We start from the raw sequence: 19,739 nt of genomic DNA, 5'->3' as shown, positions 1-19,739 counted from the left end.
ATCTGTTTCCTGGCACTTAACTTACAGTAGGAATTATTTAATTTATATTTATCCAGAGATAAAATGCCCTCCTGAAGTTGTAGTGACTTCAGGGGACAAAACGTTCAAGGCCCTGAAATCATTTAGTGGAAAAGTTATTTATTGTGTTATAATATTTATTTCAAGGATTAGTCGCACTCAATTGTGGCTTCAGGCTTCCCATGTTGAATGATCAAGTATTATTTTAGCCCAATAACAAAAGTATAATTCCATAGCACATTACTTTTGGAAATTATGAATGCCCCCCCAGTTTGACTGTGGTATCTTGTGTGCCCCCCCTATATATTGTTTCTAGAGTCGCCACTGATTATTAAGTATAATGATTTACCTAACCCAACCCTATTTTTTACATAACCTGACCATTTTTTCTTTGTATTTGTAAATCTCATCTGCCACTTTGATCAAGGTACATCACTTACCACTTTTGTTGAGTTGAATACATTTCCATTAACAACAACTTTTTGAACCAGGTGCAAGCAATATTGCCTAAGCCTCTCGCTTTAAATGTCCACTATAACCTTTTTAAATTTAACTGTATCAAATGCTTCTGCGTCACATCCATTTCACAGAATATAATTAAACCCTTGACGACAACCGACGTGCCAGGCACGTCAAGGAAATGCATTCCCTTAATGACAGTTGATGTGTCTGACACGTCATGGGGTTAAATCGCTTCTAGGAACGGTGGTTTCAGCAAATTTAAAGGCTATATGCCATCAATGATGCAGTGCCAAGGGGGTCAAAGAAGTACTTAAAGCCTAAGCTCAGCCAGTGTTGCTGAAGTGGCAGTAAGCTAAAAAAAAAAAAAAAAACGGGGCCCCTTTTGATCGCTCCTAGGAGTGTTTCAAACTTTCAAAAGAGCACGTCCTAAGATTGGCACTGTATCTTCCCAAATCATGGGGTATCTAGTTTTGATAAGGTACATTAAATCGTTGCCAACTAATTTCATTATTGATTAGTTGAATCGATTTTTATAGATTATAAAATGAGGGTCTTTTCAGAGCAGAGCAAATGCTCTGAAAAATACCCCTCGTTTTATAATCCGTTTCATTCAGTATGACTCACAGGAGTTACTACTTACAGTCCCTCCCTGCAGTCACACTGTCGATTGACCCCGCCCCTTGCCTTATAGAGCCCACACTGTCCACAATTCATCTGAGTATAAAATTCATATTTGGGTTGCTAAAAGTTAGGGGAGGTGGGGGTTAATTTAGGGGCAGTTATGGTTAATGGGGTCGTTAGGGTTAATTTAATTAAAATTTAATAAGGTTAACTTAAGGTGCAGTTAGAGGTAAAGGGGGGGCAAACTAAGGGGAATCTAAATCCTGGGAGCAGTGAAGAATAATCCTGTATTTATTTATGAAAGTATTGTGTCAATGTGCTGCGAACGAGTCTGTGAATCTAGGAGGGCACTATGGGATATCTGAGGGGTATAAGGCATATCTAGGGAGGATGGAGCGACATATCTAGGGGCACAGTGGCATATCAGGGGGTAATAGGGCTTATAAAGGTATATATATATGGCATATCTGGAAGGCAGCGTGGGATGCCTGGGCTCAAATTGTGCATAACTGGGGAGGCAGGTTGGGAAATAAAAACAAGAAATGTATTTTTATCAAAGTCGTTTTATTCCGCTGTTTGTTTTTAACATCCTGTTTGTTTATTAAATTATTTGAAATAAATGAAAATGTACATTTTTTTTATCCGATTAATCAAAAAAAATAATCAGCCAACTAATCGATTATGAAAATAGTTGCAGCCCTATTTCAAACAAAATAACTTCGTCAAAATGCTGCTGGTTCACCTAAAACAAACCCCTCTGTTTATCTAAAAATAAAAAACCATACATAGGTGACCGCGCCCCTCACACCAGGTAAGTGTGTACAAAATAAGATTTATAATACCGACAGGATGTGGCCTCAAAAGGATCAAATGATATGCCAGGCAGAAACATGGAAAGAAAAATAGAATAATGTAACGTGTCAAAAATTATTCAAATTGTAAGAAAAAATGGACCCTTATGTTTCGTAAACTACTTCTTCAGGTACGTAGACGGACCTCCTTCTATACTCGTTTATAAGGGTTCCTAAGTGTCTCAAATAGGACTTGGGCACAAAGATCACCAAATGTATTGAAAAATGTGCACCTACCAAATGTGTTGCACCCCAAACAAAATATATGCATGGGTCATATCACTGTACTCAGGAGATGTTGCTGAACACATATTAGGGTGTTTGACAGTGACATATACCAGGAACTGCAAAATTCATACCAAAGGTACAACCACAAAGTTTGACAAAGGCTGGTAGTAGAATTAGTGCATGGAAAGAAATACTAGCATTTTAAATACCCTGGGGTGTCTAGTTTTCAAATATATATGGTTTGATGGAGTAAATTAAACTGGCTGGCTCAAAAGGTGTCCCAAACAGCACATGGGGCAGAACGGCTAGTTTTGAGGGAAAATGGTTTTAAAATAGCAATATGCTGCTTGTACTTATTGCCCTATAACTTGCACAAACAAAAAAAAAGGAACAACAGCGAAAACAAACATTGTGTATTTCTAAACTCATGACAAATACTAGAATAGCAGGTGTTTTGATTAGCTTTTATAGAGGAGTAAAAGATTTTTCAAATAAATATAAAATATGGTGAAAATTGAAATCATAAGGTATGATCAAAATAATGGTAACTAAAGAAAGCCCTTCTTGTCCTGGGGAAAAAATATATATTTGTGTGGGTTAAATGAGAAAGAAGATTAAAGCTAAACTTCAGCACTGCAGCCATTGTCACAAAGGGGTTAAGAACGACATGATCCGTCCTTCATAAAAGAATGTTAACGTTTATTAGTGGTATTGTTGGACAAAATGTTTTTCTGAATATTATCCCTTATAACATGCATTTAAATAATTTCCCCATCAAATATGTCAAGCTCATGAGCCTATAATCACCTGGCTGAGATTTTGATCCATTTTGAATACTGGTACTATATCAACTTTTGGAACCATGCAAGACAAGAGATATCCCCTGAAGATTCATGACCAAAATATATTTTGGTAAATTTTACCATGTCTGTTAAACCATAACACCCATTTCCATATTTGATGCACCCACCCAAATTATTAGTGATAATAGAAAAAAAGTATACTAAAATAGAAAAGAAAAACTCTTTTGCAATCTTACTTAAATGTTCTTCTATAATTAGGTACCACAGATGACCAATGACCCAGTTTACGTTCAGCAACATTTCCTGATTATAGTCATACCCCATATTACATATTCTAGAGGGCCACATCCATGCTTTACATACTACCCTATATTACATTTTTATTGACTTAAGGGTTGAGTGATTTTTTTTTTTTTTTAACTTATTGTGGAAGGGCTAAATGTTTTTGCAGTGTTTCCAGTTTAGTATGGTGAGAGATCCCTTTGGTGACATCACTGGGCTCCCAATCAATTATATTTAATTCATTTAGGATTTCATTTTCCCCCCTTTTTTAATTTTTGGGAAGGCGGAGAAGCTATTATTCTCTGTCTCTCATCCTACCGATCTGTTTGTGCTGATCACAATGTGAGCAAGCAGAGCAAGTTGACATCCTAATGACCTTCTTGCCACAAGTTTTAAGGACGCACAGGTATGTCCTAAGCGGAGTGAAAGGGTTAAGGATGTAAGTAAAACCAAAACTCACCAGATAGAGCTTCGCCACGAAGTAGTACTTCCTCAATGTTCGCAACCATAATCCTTTGTACGTCTTGAAGCTCAGTATTTATGGAACCAAGGTTTCGCCTTGCTCGGCTATCAATGTAGGACTTCTTTGTTTTCTGAATATAATTATCTAAAATTAAGAAAAATACATTAGGATCTGCATTTTGCGTTCCCACTACAATAAAGCATACACCTCCCTAAAAAATTAAGGAAGATTTCTTTTTAGATTCCTATAACATAATTGTAACATAAAAAGTAAAATGCTTATTTATATATAAATATTATAATAACGCTATATCGCAAGTAGAATGGTAAAGCTCAATAATAGTCTTCAATAACTTGTGTTCAAGCAAACCAACAGAGAACTAGCCTGTTTGTTGCCCTCAGGGTATGGAGTGGAGGACTACATTGGGAGGCGGGTCCCTCGGGGCCCGGAAAAAAACTTGGGCGGTCTTGCTGGGGTTGCGGGCAGTCCCGCAAGGCTGCCTTCTCGCTGCTCCCTTACAGTGTCTCCTCTCTTGCTCTGCCCAGGAACAAAACGGAGTCGCGTGATGTGACGTCACTTCCTGTGACTCCGTCTTGTTCCTGGGCGGAGCAAGAGAAGAGACTCTGTGAGGGAGCAACTCGAGGGCAGCCTTGCCTTACAGTTTAGGTAAGGAGGTGGGCTTGATTGGCCACAAATAAACACCCACATTGCGGTAGCGGGCGGGATTGGGTAGAAAAATTCAGTGGGAGCGAGATTAAAAAAGCAGTCCCGCGCAGAGCTCTAGTATGGAGACAAACATCACTTGTCAGGCAAAATGCCTATGTTGGTGCTATAGTAAGGGTTAAAAAGGCATCACGTCATGAATATGAAAACATGTAATCTTTTCCTAGTCCACATCCCACCATTAATGCTACCTGGACACCTGGCTAGACCCCATCATAAAAGCAGGAAGAGCACCCAAGCAGAGTATCTTAACCCTTTCCAGATGTCCTTACAGAGGTTACACTAGGGACACCGCACCTAGCATTTTATATCAGAAATATGGTTGGGTTTTCATAGTAGAATCATGAACTGAAGATGTTGTGTGAGCTGACTGTGTCCTCAAGAATGATAGGAAACATGACACGGAGAGAGTTAAGCAAGGCTTGGTATACTTCAATGGTTTAACCATACAACAGAGAGATTGCACATTTTTAATAACTTGGGGAACATTATCACCAGAGTTATCAATGTAAAAGGCAACATTAACAAAATATTCAGTTTTAAATAATTGAAGGACAATTATTTAATAATCGCACTGTTATGACTAAAATCACCCAATCAATGAGGATACGGAATGACAGCACACACACAGCAATTTGATCAAGCAAAACTTTAATATAGAACTCTTACTACAGCAGATGTTAAATAGTTGTGTATGCAAACTTATATGTATGTATGTGTGTATATAAAACAAGTTAAGCAATCAAAATCAATCAATATCACAGCAATCAATGCTATAGTGTCAAGTGTCAATACAGTAATACATCACCAAGCCAAGTAATTATTACTGGATAAAAGACTGTTCTGAGGGGTTTCCCAATCCCTGCTGAGTTGCGAGTTAATCAGCTAGAGAGCTGATTAACTCGCAACTCAGCAGGGACTGGGAAACCCCTCAGAACAGTCTTTTAGAAGAGCCACTTGTCTTGGACGCAAGAATCTCTGGATCCGTCCTGGGCTTCCCGTGCACGTTCTTGCAAACACCACAGGTGAGGAAGATTGTGGTCGCGGCCTTAGCTTTTTATAGCCGTCGTAGGGACTTTCCAGAATCCTCCAGTGATAAGTGTCTTCAAGTCATGGTGTTATCTCTGGGGGGGCTTCTGTTCTGAGGCAGGCTGGCCCGCCATTTTGTTCTTATGTGCCCGGGTGTTTCCTTATCTATCTAGCACAGTGGTCTACACATGTTGACGCCTAAGTCACAAGACATATGACTATACTAATTAACCCTATCGTGACCGAGCCCGTGCATATTATTCAAATGCACTACACATGAGTATCCATTTATTCCAAACATTGTAACTGTTTCCATTCAAACTGCAACTAGAAGCAATGCCTCACTCCATAGTAATTTGATATAGAATTTGCAATTTAATAGGCCATCGATCTAAGGCTGGGGATCACCAGTTTTGTGCAATTGATAAATTTTACTGTTAATGTGTGTGGAATCATTCATTCTAATAAGTTTCTTTTATCAGATATTTCTTTCCACAAATTTCCTACAATTGGACAAATCCATCATATATGAATAAAATTACCAGGAAACAGACATCTCCAGCACTTTTAAGAGACATTATTGTACATTTTAGCAATCTAGATGGCTTAGTATCACCTATTAACCCCTTCGAGACCGGGACGTACCTGGTACTTCCTGGTCCCATGTCACCCTCAGACCAGGACGTACCAGGTATGTCATCCCAAAAAAATGCCCCTGTACGCAGGTATTAAGTGGAGTGCCTCAGGGGTCTGTCCTCGGTCCTCTTAAATGTATTTATAAATGATCTCCCAAGCTGCATTGAGAGCCATGTCACAGTTTTTGCTGATGACACAAAATTAGCCGGGTAATTCAGACTAATCTTGATGTTTCTTCATTGCAGGAAGATTTAGACAGAGTTGGGGACTGGGCGTGCAAGTGGCTGATGAGGTTCAATATAGAGAAATGCAAAGTTATGCATCATGGTAAAAATAATAAAAATGCAACCTGTTCTTTAAATGGAATATCCTTGGGAGAAACTACCAATGAGAAGGATTTACGAATAACGGTTGACAACAGACTTGACAACAGTGCGCAATGCCAGCAAGCAGCTGCGAGGGCCAATAAGGTTTTGGCATGCATAAAAAGAGGTACTGATTCAAGGGAGGAAGATATCATCTTGCCTCTTTACAGGTCATTGGTAAGACCTCACCTTGAATATGCGGTACAATTCTGGGCACCGGTCCTTAAAAAGGACATTATGGAATTAGAAAAAGTGCAAATTATATACACTAGAAAAACGGCGTCTCAGAGGAAATATGATAACATTATACAAATATATGCAGGGCCAATATAAAGAGCTCTTTGGTGACCTGTTCATTAACAGAAATATACAAAAGAACAAGAGGTCACCCTCTGAGACTGGAAGAGCGCAGGTTTCATAGACGACAAAGGAAGGGATTCTTCACAGTGAGGACAATTAAGGTATGGAATTTACTTCCAAGGGAGGTAGTGTTATCCAATACATTAGATACCTTCAAAAGGGGCCTCGATATTTTCTTAGAAAGGCATGATATACAGGGATATAAATAGAATAACATTAATATTTTAGAGCTTCTTGATCCAAGGAGAAATCCGATTGCCTCTTGGAGTCTAGAAGGATTTTTTTCCCCTGATGGCCGAATTCGAAGTAGCTTAATTAGGGTTTTTTTTGCCTTCTTTTGGATCAAGAATAGGAAGGTTAGGTAGAAGGGTTGAACTTGATGGACTTAAGTCTGTTTAGGACAGACTGGCACTAAAATGGTTAAATAAAAAGTGTTAAAATGCCCCAAGTAAAACACTTTGGGATGTCATCTTTCCAAAAATATACTTTTGTTGAGCAGTTTTTCTTTTTTTCTGGCCGCTATTGGGGCGCAACTCACAGCATACCACATTTAAAACAAATCTTGTTTAGAAACAGCGTTGCGCGTCATTCATATTTAACCCTGTAAGTGCCAAAATAAATGAAAATACCAGGCATATGAGGCGTTTCCAAAAACAGGACGAATACCCAAATACACTTTTGTTATACTAAGTTTTTATAGGTGAAACTGTGACAATATTTCCTTTTTTCCTAATTTTGCCCACATTTTTAGATATTTTTCATATTTAATGATTGTTTATATATATATAATTTATAATTTATTTCAAAAGAAAACCCTACTTGTGCTGATATTAAAAACAACATATGAATGGCGTGGGTGCACTAATTGAGAAGGGAGAATTTACAGTTGAAGAAAGACACAAAAACGGCTCCGGTCTTTTAGCGCAACCTTAGTAACAAAAAGCCGGTCCGGAAGGGGTTAAGTAACTTAGAATGGAGCTTGTTAAGATTTCAACAATGTACTGCCTTAAATGTCATGACCAATGATTTATTGCAATTTTTCCTGGCCATTTAGACAATAGTTACCTTTACTGTAACATGTAATTAAATTCAAATTATCTGCTTAACCCATTATAATTGTTATGGACAGAGACAGTCCCAACTTATTTTTTTTAATCCTAAAGATGTTTTAATGAAATACAAGAGCTCCAGAACACGTAACACTGCGCTATTTTGTTCACTGCCAATAACCTGTGTTTTTTCTTGAACTGGCCAGAAGAGAGAGTTGACATCTCTGCCTCACTGTTTATTCTACTTCATCTTATACCACCTTTAGTTAGAATTACTATTTAGGGTTATAATACAGTGTGCAGATAGACTGGCGTATAAATGATCCTGTAAAAACGGGATCCCAAGTCCTCCATTTTCTCTCCCTTTTTTTTTTTTATTTGTGGTGATTTACCTGACCAAATGAATCTGGAGAAAGCAGAGTAATAATTTTATTCACTTTAAAGGTGTCTTAAGAGGGATGATCCTAAACTTTTAGGCAAAAAGTAGGCATTACATTAATTTTCCCTACCATGGAATTCTTTTCATAGAAAATGGTGCTAAAAAAAAATAATAATTCGGGGACCCCGTTTCAAACTGCTACCTGTTAGATAAATGATGTTTCTAACAAAATGACAGCGGCCATTCAAAATAAAAGTTCCCAGAGCATCTCTCCAGACCATCCTGAGGACTTTGAGAACAGGTACTGCAGCCAACCATGCAGGTCAATGGATCCCAGGTTACTAATCTCTATGTGATCAGTGAAATTGTTGTTAAAAATTTTAAAACTGCCTGGCGGCTGACTAAGATGGCCGCCTAGACTTCTTGCTCAGGCCACCGTTCGCTTTTCTAAGGCAATCCCACCTTCAATCCTGACTGCAATAAAAACAGCATGGCAGAACATCTTGATTCGAGTGGTCGCCTTCGAATTGCATCAGTTGTTGTCATTGGCCTGATCTTATGGCACTCCTAGCCATCCTTTTTAATGGTCCATTAGGTCACCCAGCTGATACAGCCATCCCAGTAGACAGGGCACATCAAGACATCAAGCCCTGCAACCAAAAAGCCCTCGCTCCACAGAGAGAGATAGATTTTCGCCTCAAAGAAGCAATCGTGTCCTGGAGCCTGTGAGGTAGGTACCCGGCCCCTGAATGTACACCCGATCTCTTTTTATCAAGACCTCTCGGACCTTACCCTCTTGGCTCAAAGAGCCCTGCGTCCGTTAACATAATTAAAGAGGCTGGAAATCCCTTATTGCTGGGAACACCCTATTGGTCAGACATAATAATGTGTCTACCACCCTGAGACATCACCACAAGGTCCCTGACCTAGTGCAAGCGATAGGTTTACTTTACATCCAGATCTCACATCTCTTTCAACACACCAGAGAAATCGAGGAATTGTCGAGGGGCTATCTCATCGGGGTTAAACTGATGCAAATTCTCCGATGGGGCTACCTGGCACCCTGTTTGGCCCTTGGACACAGTATTGAGAGCAGTGCTTTACATGCCTTTGCTCTTCATATCTCATGAACAATCCTACATTTGCTTACCGTATGTCCCTACTTCAGTCATACCTTTTATGTTGCCTAATTCCCGATTCCACTGTATTCCTTTTATTAAGTTGGGCCTGTTAGGCTTTTGGGAAGGGGATTTGGGGGGTTACAATATCTACAATATTTTTAGGGCCGATTAGTTTTTCGATTAATCGGATAAAAAAAAAAAAAATAATATTTTTTTTATTTAAAATAATGTAATAAAAAACTTACAATTTACACTTTCATCTCTTTATCACAATGGCATTTCTCTATTCACCTTCTTATTTTACTGACATAATAATAAAAGCTACAAGAACTCAAACACAGTGTTTCTCAAACTAGGTTTTAATACAAAGTTATTAGTAAATATTAATTCATATGTTAACTATTTTTCATATTTAATAAAAACTGAGAAAAAAAGCCTTTTTTCTTTTATTTACCAAACTGCCCCCAGTTATGCACATCTGACCCCCAGATATGCCTTATACCCCCTATATGCCACTGTGCCCCCTGATATGCCTTATAACTTCCAATATGCCACTCGCCCCCATTTATGCCTTATACCTCCCTATATGCCACTCCGCCCCCCATAAATGCCCTGCACCACCCTGAAATTCATTATACTCCCTGATTCACCACTCTGCCTCCCCCAGATATGCCACTCTGAAATTCATTATACCCCCCATACATCACTCTGCCTCTCTCCCGACTCCCTGGTGTTTTGGGATCCTCTGTTGCTGACAGGCACTGGAGCTTCATAGAAGCCTCAGCATAAGTGAAAGGGAGTAACGGAGGCTGTCTGTGCGCATCGCACAGACCCCCACCAGCTGACAGAGAGGATGATCCCCTGCAGGAGACCTCGATTCTCTGTCAGCCGGTGGGGGTCTGCACGATGTGCACATACAGCCTCTGTTACTCCCCTTCACTTCCGCTGGGGCTTCTACATCATGTGATGCTGGCGCTGCATCGTAGGAGCCCCAGCGGAAGTGGATGGGAGAGACAGAAGTTGTCTGTGTGCATCGCACGGACACCCACCGGCTGACAGTGAGGGGGATCCAGGTCCCCTGCAGCATTGCGGGGGATCTGGATTCTAGTGTTATAATCCGATCTGTTTGAGGCCGGATTATATAAGGAGAGGAGTTTTTCAGAGCATTTGCTCTGAAAAAACCTCTTTTTATAAATCGATAAAAATTGATTCGACTAATAGATAATACAAATCGTTAACGATTTTCATTACATTATTATCAATTTTATCGATTAGTTGTTGCAGCCCTAAATATTTTCATGTATCCGTACATTCCTGCGAGTAATTTTGTGTTCCTTGACACATATACCTTGGTTTAAATGCCCTCATTCGCTATGCTTGGACAATACCTTTTGGCTTTACAAATATGCATACTGTGGTTACTTGGTTATATATATATATATATATATATATATATATATATATAGATATAGATATATATATATATCTATATATATATTGTGAGACTGTGAACCCCAGGGAGTTGATTGGCATGGCATCTGGGTACAGCTGCTATGCAAATTATACATATGGGTCCCTGGGGTGGAGCAATTGGAGAGCAGGGTGGGCCAATGCTCCGTTTCCCCATGCTGTGGAAATTCCATGCCAGGTTTTCCAGGAGGCAAGAAGTCTGCAGGATCCGGTCCGGGATTTCTATGAGGCCGGCATCAGGCACAGGTGCTGGACATTAAAAACCCCTGGAGCCTGATACCCAGGGAGACTGTTGGGGGAAGAGGAAGTTTCCCTGTGCTCCCAGGGCAAGGAGAGGCCCTGAAGAAGACCATCCCTGAGCCAAGTGAGGCAATACCTGCCTGGACATTTTGTGTGTTGTCTGGGGGAGGTTTTCCAGAGCCTGGCGTAGCTGGGTCTGGCTGGGAGGTTGAGGTAGTGGGTGATTAGGCTGGTCAGTTTAGACCAGCATAGTTAAGTTAGAGAGGGCTCCAATTTGGAGCTAGGTTTTCTTTTTATGATTTGGGTTTTGGGGTTTAAGTGGTTAAAATAAAGCGCTGTTTTGTTTAAAGCTGCTGTTCCTGACTCTGATTGCCCTAGAGGACTGTGCTTAGGACCCCTAAAAGTGACGTGTATGGCCCTCATGCTATAGGGTTTGTCACATTATATATATCTATATATATATATCTATATATATATCTATATATATATATATATCTATCTCTATATCTTATTTGCTCGATTAGAAGACAACACTGATAAGAATTCCCCTAAATCAGAATATTAATTTAGAAAAAGGAAAGTCTGAATATACCCTATAAGAAAAAAAATTTGTAAATATTAATTCACATGTAAACTATTTTTTTCATATTTAATAAAAACTATGATTGAGTATATCGCATTTTTGGTTTTATTTCCTTTTATTTGCCAACCTGCCCCCAGTTATGCACATCTGCCCCCCAGAAATGCCTTATACCCCCTATATGCCACACTGCCTCCCTGATATGCCACTCTGCCCCTCCGATATGTGTTATTCCCCACCCTATCTGCCACTATTTGAGATAACGGAAAGGCAACAGTAACCCAAATAACCACTTGTTACAACCAAGGTATGCACAATACATCTTTGAATGCACAACACGTCAAACCTTGAAGCAGCTGGGCTACAGCAACAGAAGACCACACCGAGTGCCACTCCTGTCAGCTAAGAACAGGAAACCGAGGCTACAATTGGCACAGGCAAACCAAAATTGGACAATGAAAGACTGGAAGAACATTTCCCGGTCTGAAGAGTCTCGATTCCAGCTGCGACATTCAGATGGCAGGGTCAGAATTTGCCGTAAACAACATGAAAGCATGGATCCATCCTGTCTTGTATAAACTGTTCAGGCTGGTAGTGGTGGTGTAATGGTGTGGGGGACATTTTCTTGGCACACTTTGGGCCCCTTAGTAGCAATAGAGCATCATTTAAACGCGACAGCCTACCTCAGTATTGTTGCCGACCATGTCCATCCCTTTATGACCACAGTGTACCCATCTTCTGATGGCTACTTCCAGCAAGATAATGCACCATGTCACAAAGCTCACATCATCTGAAACTGGTTTCTTGCACATGACAATGAGTTCACTGTACTCCAATGGTCTCCACAGTCACCAGATGTCAATCCAACAGATCACCTTTGGGATGTGGTGGAACGGGAGATCAGCAAAATCTCTGAAGAATGTTTCCATACCCTGGTAGAAAGTATGCCACGAAGAATGAAGGCAGTTCTGAAGGCAAAAGGGGGTATGTAACGGGTTCACCAAGAGAGCCGTAGTAACTCCTAGAGATTACCCAGATGTATCCTCCTGTTGTCCCCGAAATCACTTCCATCACCAGTCAGCACGCACACCTTGGAACCCCGCTATGTGTACCCAATAAGCAGACACAACTACCTTGAATTGAGTACAGCAAGAATGAACATTTTATTATTGTAAAACATAGCCTCATATAGACACAGAACTTCATTATCACAGATAAACAGATACATGTATACAAGCCAACCTTTTATTTTCCCTGGCAGCAATCCTGATTAGTTAAACAATGGAGTTCCTACCTGTGCAATCTTTGTTTGGCAGCCAGGCTGGAGCCATCTCTTAGTACCTTAGTACCCTAGTACCCTGTGACAGGTCATTCTGTCACAGGGTACAACCCGGCACTAGCAAGGTGTATCTAATAAAGTGGAGAGAGTGTGTGTGTGTGTGTGTGTGTGTGTATATATATATCGTATTGGCTCGGATATAGGCCGCCCCCGTATATAGGCCGCACCCTAAAAGTTTGGTGCTTTTTTAAAGAAAAAGTTTTTTTCTTTAAAAAAGCACCAAAAACATGCTGCCACTCTGTCCCCCCCCAGATATGCTGCCACTCTGTCCTCTCCTCCCCCCGAGATATGCTACCACTCTGTCCTCCCCCCCGAGATATGCTGCCACTCTGTCCCCCCCCCCCGAGATATGCTGCCACTCTGTCCTCTCCCCCCCCGAGATATGCTGCCACTCTGTCCTCTCCCCCCCCTCCTCGATATGCTGCCACTCTGTCCTCTCCCCCCCCTCCTCGATATGCTGCCACTCTGTCCTCCCCCCCCCCCGACTTACCAGAGTAGATTTTTTCTTTAAAAAAGCACCAAAAACATGCTGCCACTCTGTCCCCCCCCAGATATGCTGCCACTCTGTCCTCTCCTCCCCCCGAGATATGCTACCACTCTGTCCTCCCCCCCGAGATATGCTGCCACTCTGTCCCCCCCCCCGAGATATGCTGCCACTCTGTCCTCTCCCCCCCCCGAGATATGCTGCCACTCTGTCCTCTCCCCCCCCTCCTCGATATGCTGCCACTCTGTCCTCTCCCCCCCCTCCTCGATATGCTGCCACTCTGTCCTCCCCCCCCCCCCGACTTACCAGAGTAGACTCCCGGGTGTCTTACGGGGCCAGAGGGGGACATCTATGCACATCGTGTATACAGCTCCCGGTGCCTGCCTGCCCATGTCTCGGGCGTCGGGCGCTAGACCCCGAATATAGGCCGCACCCCCACTTTAAAGACTTAAAGTGGGGGAAAAAAGTGCGGCCTATATTCGGGCCAGTACGGTAGTTAGACATAGCTATTGATTGGTATATCAATATAATTATTTTTTCCCCTTCCTTACACACCACTTGCCATGGTCAATAATTGTTCAAAATGTACTTCTTTTTCGGATTGCTTGCTACTCAATGTTGCACCACTGTGAGCAGCAGCACACAGATTGTTTAGTTGTTTTACCGCTTTTATTGTAATTTGTTTATCCACGGCTTTAGGCATGTTTCACTTTTCAGAAGTAGTTGGCACTAACCCTTTCCCACGTTGGTTGCCTACTCTCCCACCATACAGTGGGGTGGCTTCCCATGTCACCCCATACAACCCCTTCCTTCCCTCTCCCTCTTTCATTCCCACTTCTTTCTGTCACTTTTCTCCTCTTACTTCTCTCAACCCTATCCCCTGCAGGTGACTCGAGGTCCCTGCAATTAGGGATGTAACAATGAATTGATAAAAATCCATAAATTAGTTGAATCGATTTTATCGAATATAAGATGAGGGTTTTTGCAGCGCAAATGCTCTGAAAAATACCCCTCGTCTTATAAATCGACCTCAAACAGAAGTCAGATAACACTAAGAACCAGATCCCTGCAGCGCTGCAGGGGACCCGGATCATCCTCTCTGACAGCCGGGCAGGAGTCTGTGCGATGCGCACAGACATCCTCTGCTACTGTCCTCCACTGTCCTATGATGGAGCACCAGCGTGACCTGACCTTCCGGTGCTCCACCATAGAAGCCCCGGCCGAAGTACCGGCCATCAGCAGCGGAGGTTGTCTGCACGCATTGTGCAACGTTCGCCGGCTGCCAGAGAGAAGGATCCCCTGTAGTGCTGCTCTCCTCTCTGGCAGCCAATGGAGGACAACCTCCGCTATTGCCGCTATTTCTATGATGGAACACCGGCGTCACATGACCTTCTGGTGCTCAGTCATAGAAGCTCCAGCAGAAGTTTGTCTACGCGCATCACGCAGACCTCCACCGGCTGCTCCAAATAGACACCAAGGAGTATGGAGCACAGGAGGTAAGTCCGGGGGGGCAGAGTGGTATATCAGGGGCACAGTGGCATATAGGGGGGTATAAGGCATATCTGGAGGGGGCAAAGGGGTATATCTGGGGTGGGCTGTGGCATATCTGGGGTATAAGGCATATCTGGATGGGCAGAGTGGCATATTTGGGGGTAGAGCCCTGCACAGGACTGATTTTGTGTCCAATCCCGCCTGCTCCCGCAATGTGTGTGTTCCACTCCCGCCGGCAACACCCGTGGTCAATCACGCCCACCCCCTCCCTTACCTGAACAGGCTGCCTTCACGTTGCTCCCTCACAGCGTCTCTTCTCTTGTTCCGCCCAGGAACCCAGCGGAGTCACGGGAAATGACGTAAAAATCACGTGACTCCTGGGCGGAACAAGAGAAGAGACGCTGTGTGGGAGCAGCACAAAGGCAGCCTTGCGGAACTGCACAGGCTTACCGGGACCCGCAGGTACAGTGTCTGACCGCCCACTTCCGCCCGCAAGTTTTTTGGCGGTCCCGCATCCCAACGCAGTCTTCTTTCTGGGGGTATAAGGCACATCTTGCAGGGCAGAGTGGCATATCAGGAGGTATAAGGCATATCTGGGAGGCAGTGTGGCATATAAGCCATATCTGGGAAGGGCAGAGTGGCATATCTGGGGGTATAAGGCATATCTGGGAGGCAGTGTGGCAAGCCTGGCCTCAGATGTGCATAATTGGGGGGGGGGGCAGGTTGGGAAATAAAAACAAGAAATGCATTTTTCTTGAAGTTTTTTTTATTCTGATGTTTGTTTTTAAACATCCAGTTTTTTCATTAAATTATTTTAAATAAACAGAAAATGTACATTTTAACTCTTCACAAGCACTAATTCTACTATCAACCTAGGTCAAAGCTAGGTTTATTTATGTTTTCTTTTTACACACATACATACTTCAGGCATGCATTTACAGCCTTTGGTATATGTTACTGTCAAACAACAGCCCATGTGTTTAGCAACATCCCTTAAGTACTTTGATACCACCCATGCATGGGTTTCTCCGGTTGTTTTGGAGGTCTAAAAGGCCACATTTTGGAGGATTTGCAATCAAACCCTAATTTTTTTTTTTAAACTAGACACTCCAAGGGTATTTGAAATGCTAGCATTTTAACTCTTTAGAGCGGTCACACAGTGCACTCATGGGTTTTTCGGTGTCAGTGAATACCTCAATTTCAAGGCATTTCACCATTGAAGATCATTGATCGTTCTTTTTAAATCAGACGTTGACGCCACACGAGGCCCCTGCTGCCGTTCTCAGTGTTGCTGAATGCCTCGACATCGAAGCATTACAGCAACATGGTTTAAGAACCAGCACCTACCAGTCCTTAACTGACTGTTTTCCTGTAATGCGCCTGGCATGTCCTTGGTCGTTAAGAGGTTAAGGATTTGCCATTTCATTTCAGATAAATATCTGCTGGGTCTGAAGGTCAAACAATAGTAATGTATTTCCTCCTCCTCAATCCTTATACCCACAGGCTCACAAACTGCCAGTGTTAAAACATGTTACCCTTTGAAGTTCCATATATAAAACAATAATGCTATAACATCATAATAATATGTAGCTCTGTACAATTGGAATGCTGAGCAGGCCAGGTGAATATAAATCATAATCACCAAAAGGTTTGATTTGAAACTCACCAAACTCTATGAAAGAGTAGGGACGCGACACAGTGGGCACCTTTTTCCCATGCTGTTCATCAAATTCAGAAAACAGATCTTCAAGGTAAGCAAATGCCAGCTTTTTAGGGAAGGCTGCTTCACAAAGAACCAAATAACACACACCCTTCTCAATTAGGTAGCTAGGGTTAATAAGAAACAAATTTAAATCAGCAAAAATAACATTTGCACAGCTAAAAGGATTAGTTCACTATGTTTGCATTTTACTCAATTACCAAAACCATTAAGCAATCAAAGAGATGAAATTACACACAAGGATTTACTTTTTTTTTGCCCATACTTATGCTAAGGTCAATGAGTTTGATATTTAATCAAGCAACATTGCTGATTTCCATAAAACCCCATATTTCTTTAAAGAAATATAAATACATATACCAGGATTTGTGCACCATAATTGTCTGCCTACTCTAAATATAAAAGGGACATAATGGTCAAATAGGATGTGCTGTTAAACTAGACTAGACAAGATTAGAATGAAAACAAAGAAGGTGGTAGGAAATCTCAGCGGGCAGTAAAGCGGCATGTCAATGCAACAAGTTCAACTAAATTTATTAACTACATGGCAGAAATCCTTGTATGACTGTTCTCAGAGGTGCAACCACTGCTATAACAATAAAGGGTAGAATTTACTCACTGAAATGTCATAGCACCCGCCTCCAGAGTGCATCGGGTTGGTGACTGTTCATTCAGTTTCCGGAAGAGCTGTTTAGCCTGATTCTGGTATTGCTGCAAATCCCGTCCAGACTGCAATAAAGGAATACAAAATAATTTGTGCAAACACAAGGAATTATCTATTTCACATATATACAGCCAACCAAGTAAAATTGTTTTCATTAAGCACAAAACTTTACGTAAAAAAGTTTTACGTATGAGATAAATATTAACCCCTTCAGTCCCAAAGGTTTTTGGTACCTCAAAGCCCGGAGCAATTTTGCCATTTTAGCGGTATGTCAGTTCAGCAATTGTTCTCTTTTCCTGCAAATAGTACCCACTACATATTGTTTTTTCAAGGAGAGATAGAGCTTTCTTTTGATACCATAGTTAATTACCTGAAAATTTAGGATGAGAAATATAATGAAAACTTGCGAAAATTAGAAAAAAAAACTAATATTTTTATATACCATATATATGCACACAACCTCCGCTGCTAACTGCACCTCCTTCCGGCTGCTGCGGAAGTTGCCTACGTGTATCGCGTAGACGTGGCATATAGGGGTATAAGGCATTTCTGGAGGTAGAGTGGCACATAGTGGGTCAAAAGGCATATCATGGGGCACAGTGGTATATACAGGGTTAAAAGGCATTTCATGGGGCACAGAGGCATGTAAAGGGTTAAAAGGCATATGATGGGGCACAGTGGCATATAGGTGGTATAAGGCATTTCTGGGGCAGAGTGACAAGCCTGGGGCAGGTTGGAAAGTAAAAACAAAAAAATATTTTTCTCAATCATAGCTTCTATTAAAAAAAATAGTTTACATGAATTAACATTTACTAGTAAAACTGTGACGAACCGACCAGGGACCTCAGGTTGTCCCTGTCCGCCAAGAGCGACTTCTCCCTTCAGGACAATAATTCCCCGCAATCCGTTGGCAATATCCCCAAGCAAAGTAAAGGGATATCGCTATACAGTACCCAAATAACCAGACAAGACTAGTCTTTACGTACAACAAGAGGAGAACTGATTTATTTTAGACACGCAGGGCTGGATATATCCAGCAAAACACACTTTTATGTAAAACAAGATACTGGGATACAAACCGCCCCCTTAATCTGCATCCCAGAGACAACAAGGGCAGTAAAAGAGATTAACAATACAAAAGGACACAGATACCACTAAAATAAGGAATACACATTGTCTTGATTAGATTATTTCCCAGACCTTAGTGTGCTGTGTGTAAACGGTTAGGAAATAAGGCAATAATAAAATACATTTTTATTAATAACACACAAAAGGGCTTCATGTCACTGGATAACATTAACTGAGGGGTAGGGTGACTCTAGGAGCCGTCACAGTCCCAAAATGCAGGAACCCCAAATCTGTTTCCAAGCTCCACAGTCTTTAAAGTCTCTTATGATTTGGATAACGTGGCACTCCATACCAGGGCCCATAGTCTGTAGGAAGGAGGCTGGCACTCCCCCTCCAGGAGCCCATAGCACGGAGGCTTCCGTGACATTTCTCCCCCGTCGCAAAGAGACTAACACAGGAGGAGACCCCAGATGGGTTGACTTAGAATTTAGTCAGTCCATCCTGTCCCAACTGGTCCCCTTGCCCAATTTCCCCCACAAGTGCAGTGCTCACCTGGCCAAACTCTGCCTCTCCCAATGAACATACCACCCGCTGGAGAGAAGTGCCCCTTCTCCCTGGAGTATACTCAGCCACTGGGGAGTGATGCCACCTACATCCCCTCCCTGGTGATCCTGCTGGAGGGATGGGCCAGTTGCACATGTTCTCAGGCACTTGCTCAGTTCATCGGGGGGGGGGGGTATAAGGCACCTCGTCGGGGGGGGGTGGTATAAGGCACCTCGTCGGGGGGGAGTGGTATAAGGCACCTCGTCGAGGGGGGGTGGTATAAGGCACCTCGTCGGGGGGGGGGGTGGTATAAGGCACCTCGTCGAGGGGGGTGGTATGAATGGGATTAGGGCTGCAACTAACGATTATTTTAATAATCGATTAGTTGGCCGATTATTTTTTCGATTAATCGATTAATCGGATAAAAAAAATGAATGAAAATTTTTCATTTATTTAAAATAATTTACTTAACAAATGATGTTAAATACAAACAGCAGAATAAAAAAACTTTGATAATACATTTCTTGTCTTTATTTCCCAACCAGCCCCCCAATATATGCACATTTGAGCCCAGGCTTGCTACGCTGCCTCCCAGACATGCCATGCTGCCCCCCCACATATGCCACGCTGCCCCCCCACATATGCCACGCTGCCTACCACAGCACTCCACGCTGCCTCCCACATATACCACACCACGCTGCCTCCCACATCTGCCACTCCACGCTGCCTCCCACATCTGCCACTCCACGC

At 42.1% G+C, this 19,739-nt stretch overlaps 1 protein-coding gene across 1 annotated transcript in view; it reads right to left on the bottom strand.

Annotated features, from left to right (window-relative positions):
• SEC22B (SEC22 homolog B, vesicle trafficking protein) overlaps positions 1 to 19,739 on the bottom strand; it is a 35,129-nt gene that overhangs the window by 8,491 nt on the left and 6,899 nt on the right. Inside the window, exons 2-4 of the mRNA XM_053468646.1 lie at positions 17,334 to 17,443; positions 16,661 to 16,821; positions 3,726 to 3,872 (exon numbers count right to left, since the gene is read on the bottom strand). Coding sequence (XP_053324621.1) covers positions 3,726 to 3,872; positions 16,661 to 16,821; positions 17,334 to 17,443 — 418 coding nt within the window. The remainder of the gene's footprint in view (positions 1 to 3,725; positions 3,873 to 16,660; positions 16,822 to 17,333; positions 17,444 to 19,739) is intronic.

Source organism: Spea bombifrons, chromosome 6 (assembly GCF_027358695.1).
Source record: "Spea bombifrons isolate aSpeBom1 chromosome 6, aSpeBom1.2.pri, whole genome shotgun sequence".
In the NCBI taxonomy this organism is placed as follows: Eukaryota; Metazoa; Chordata; class Amphibia; order Anura; family Pelobatidae; genus Spea; species Spea bombifrons.
This window is presented reverse-complemented; position numbering and strand designations above follow the sequence as displayed.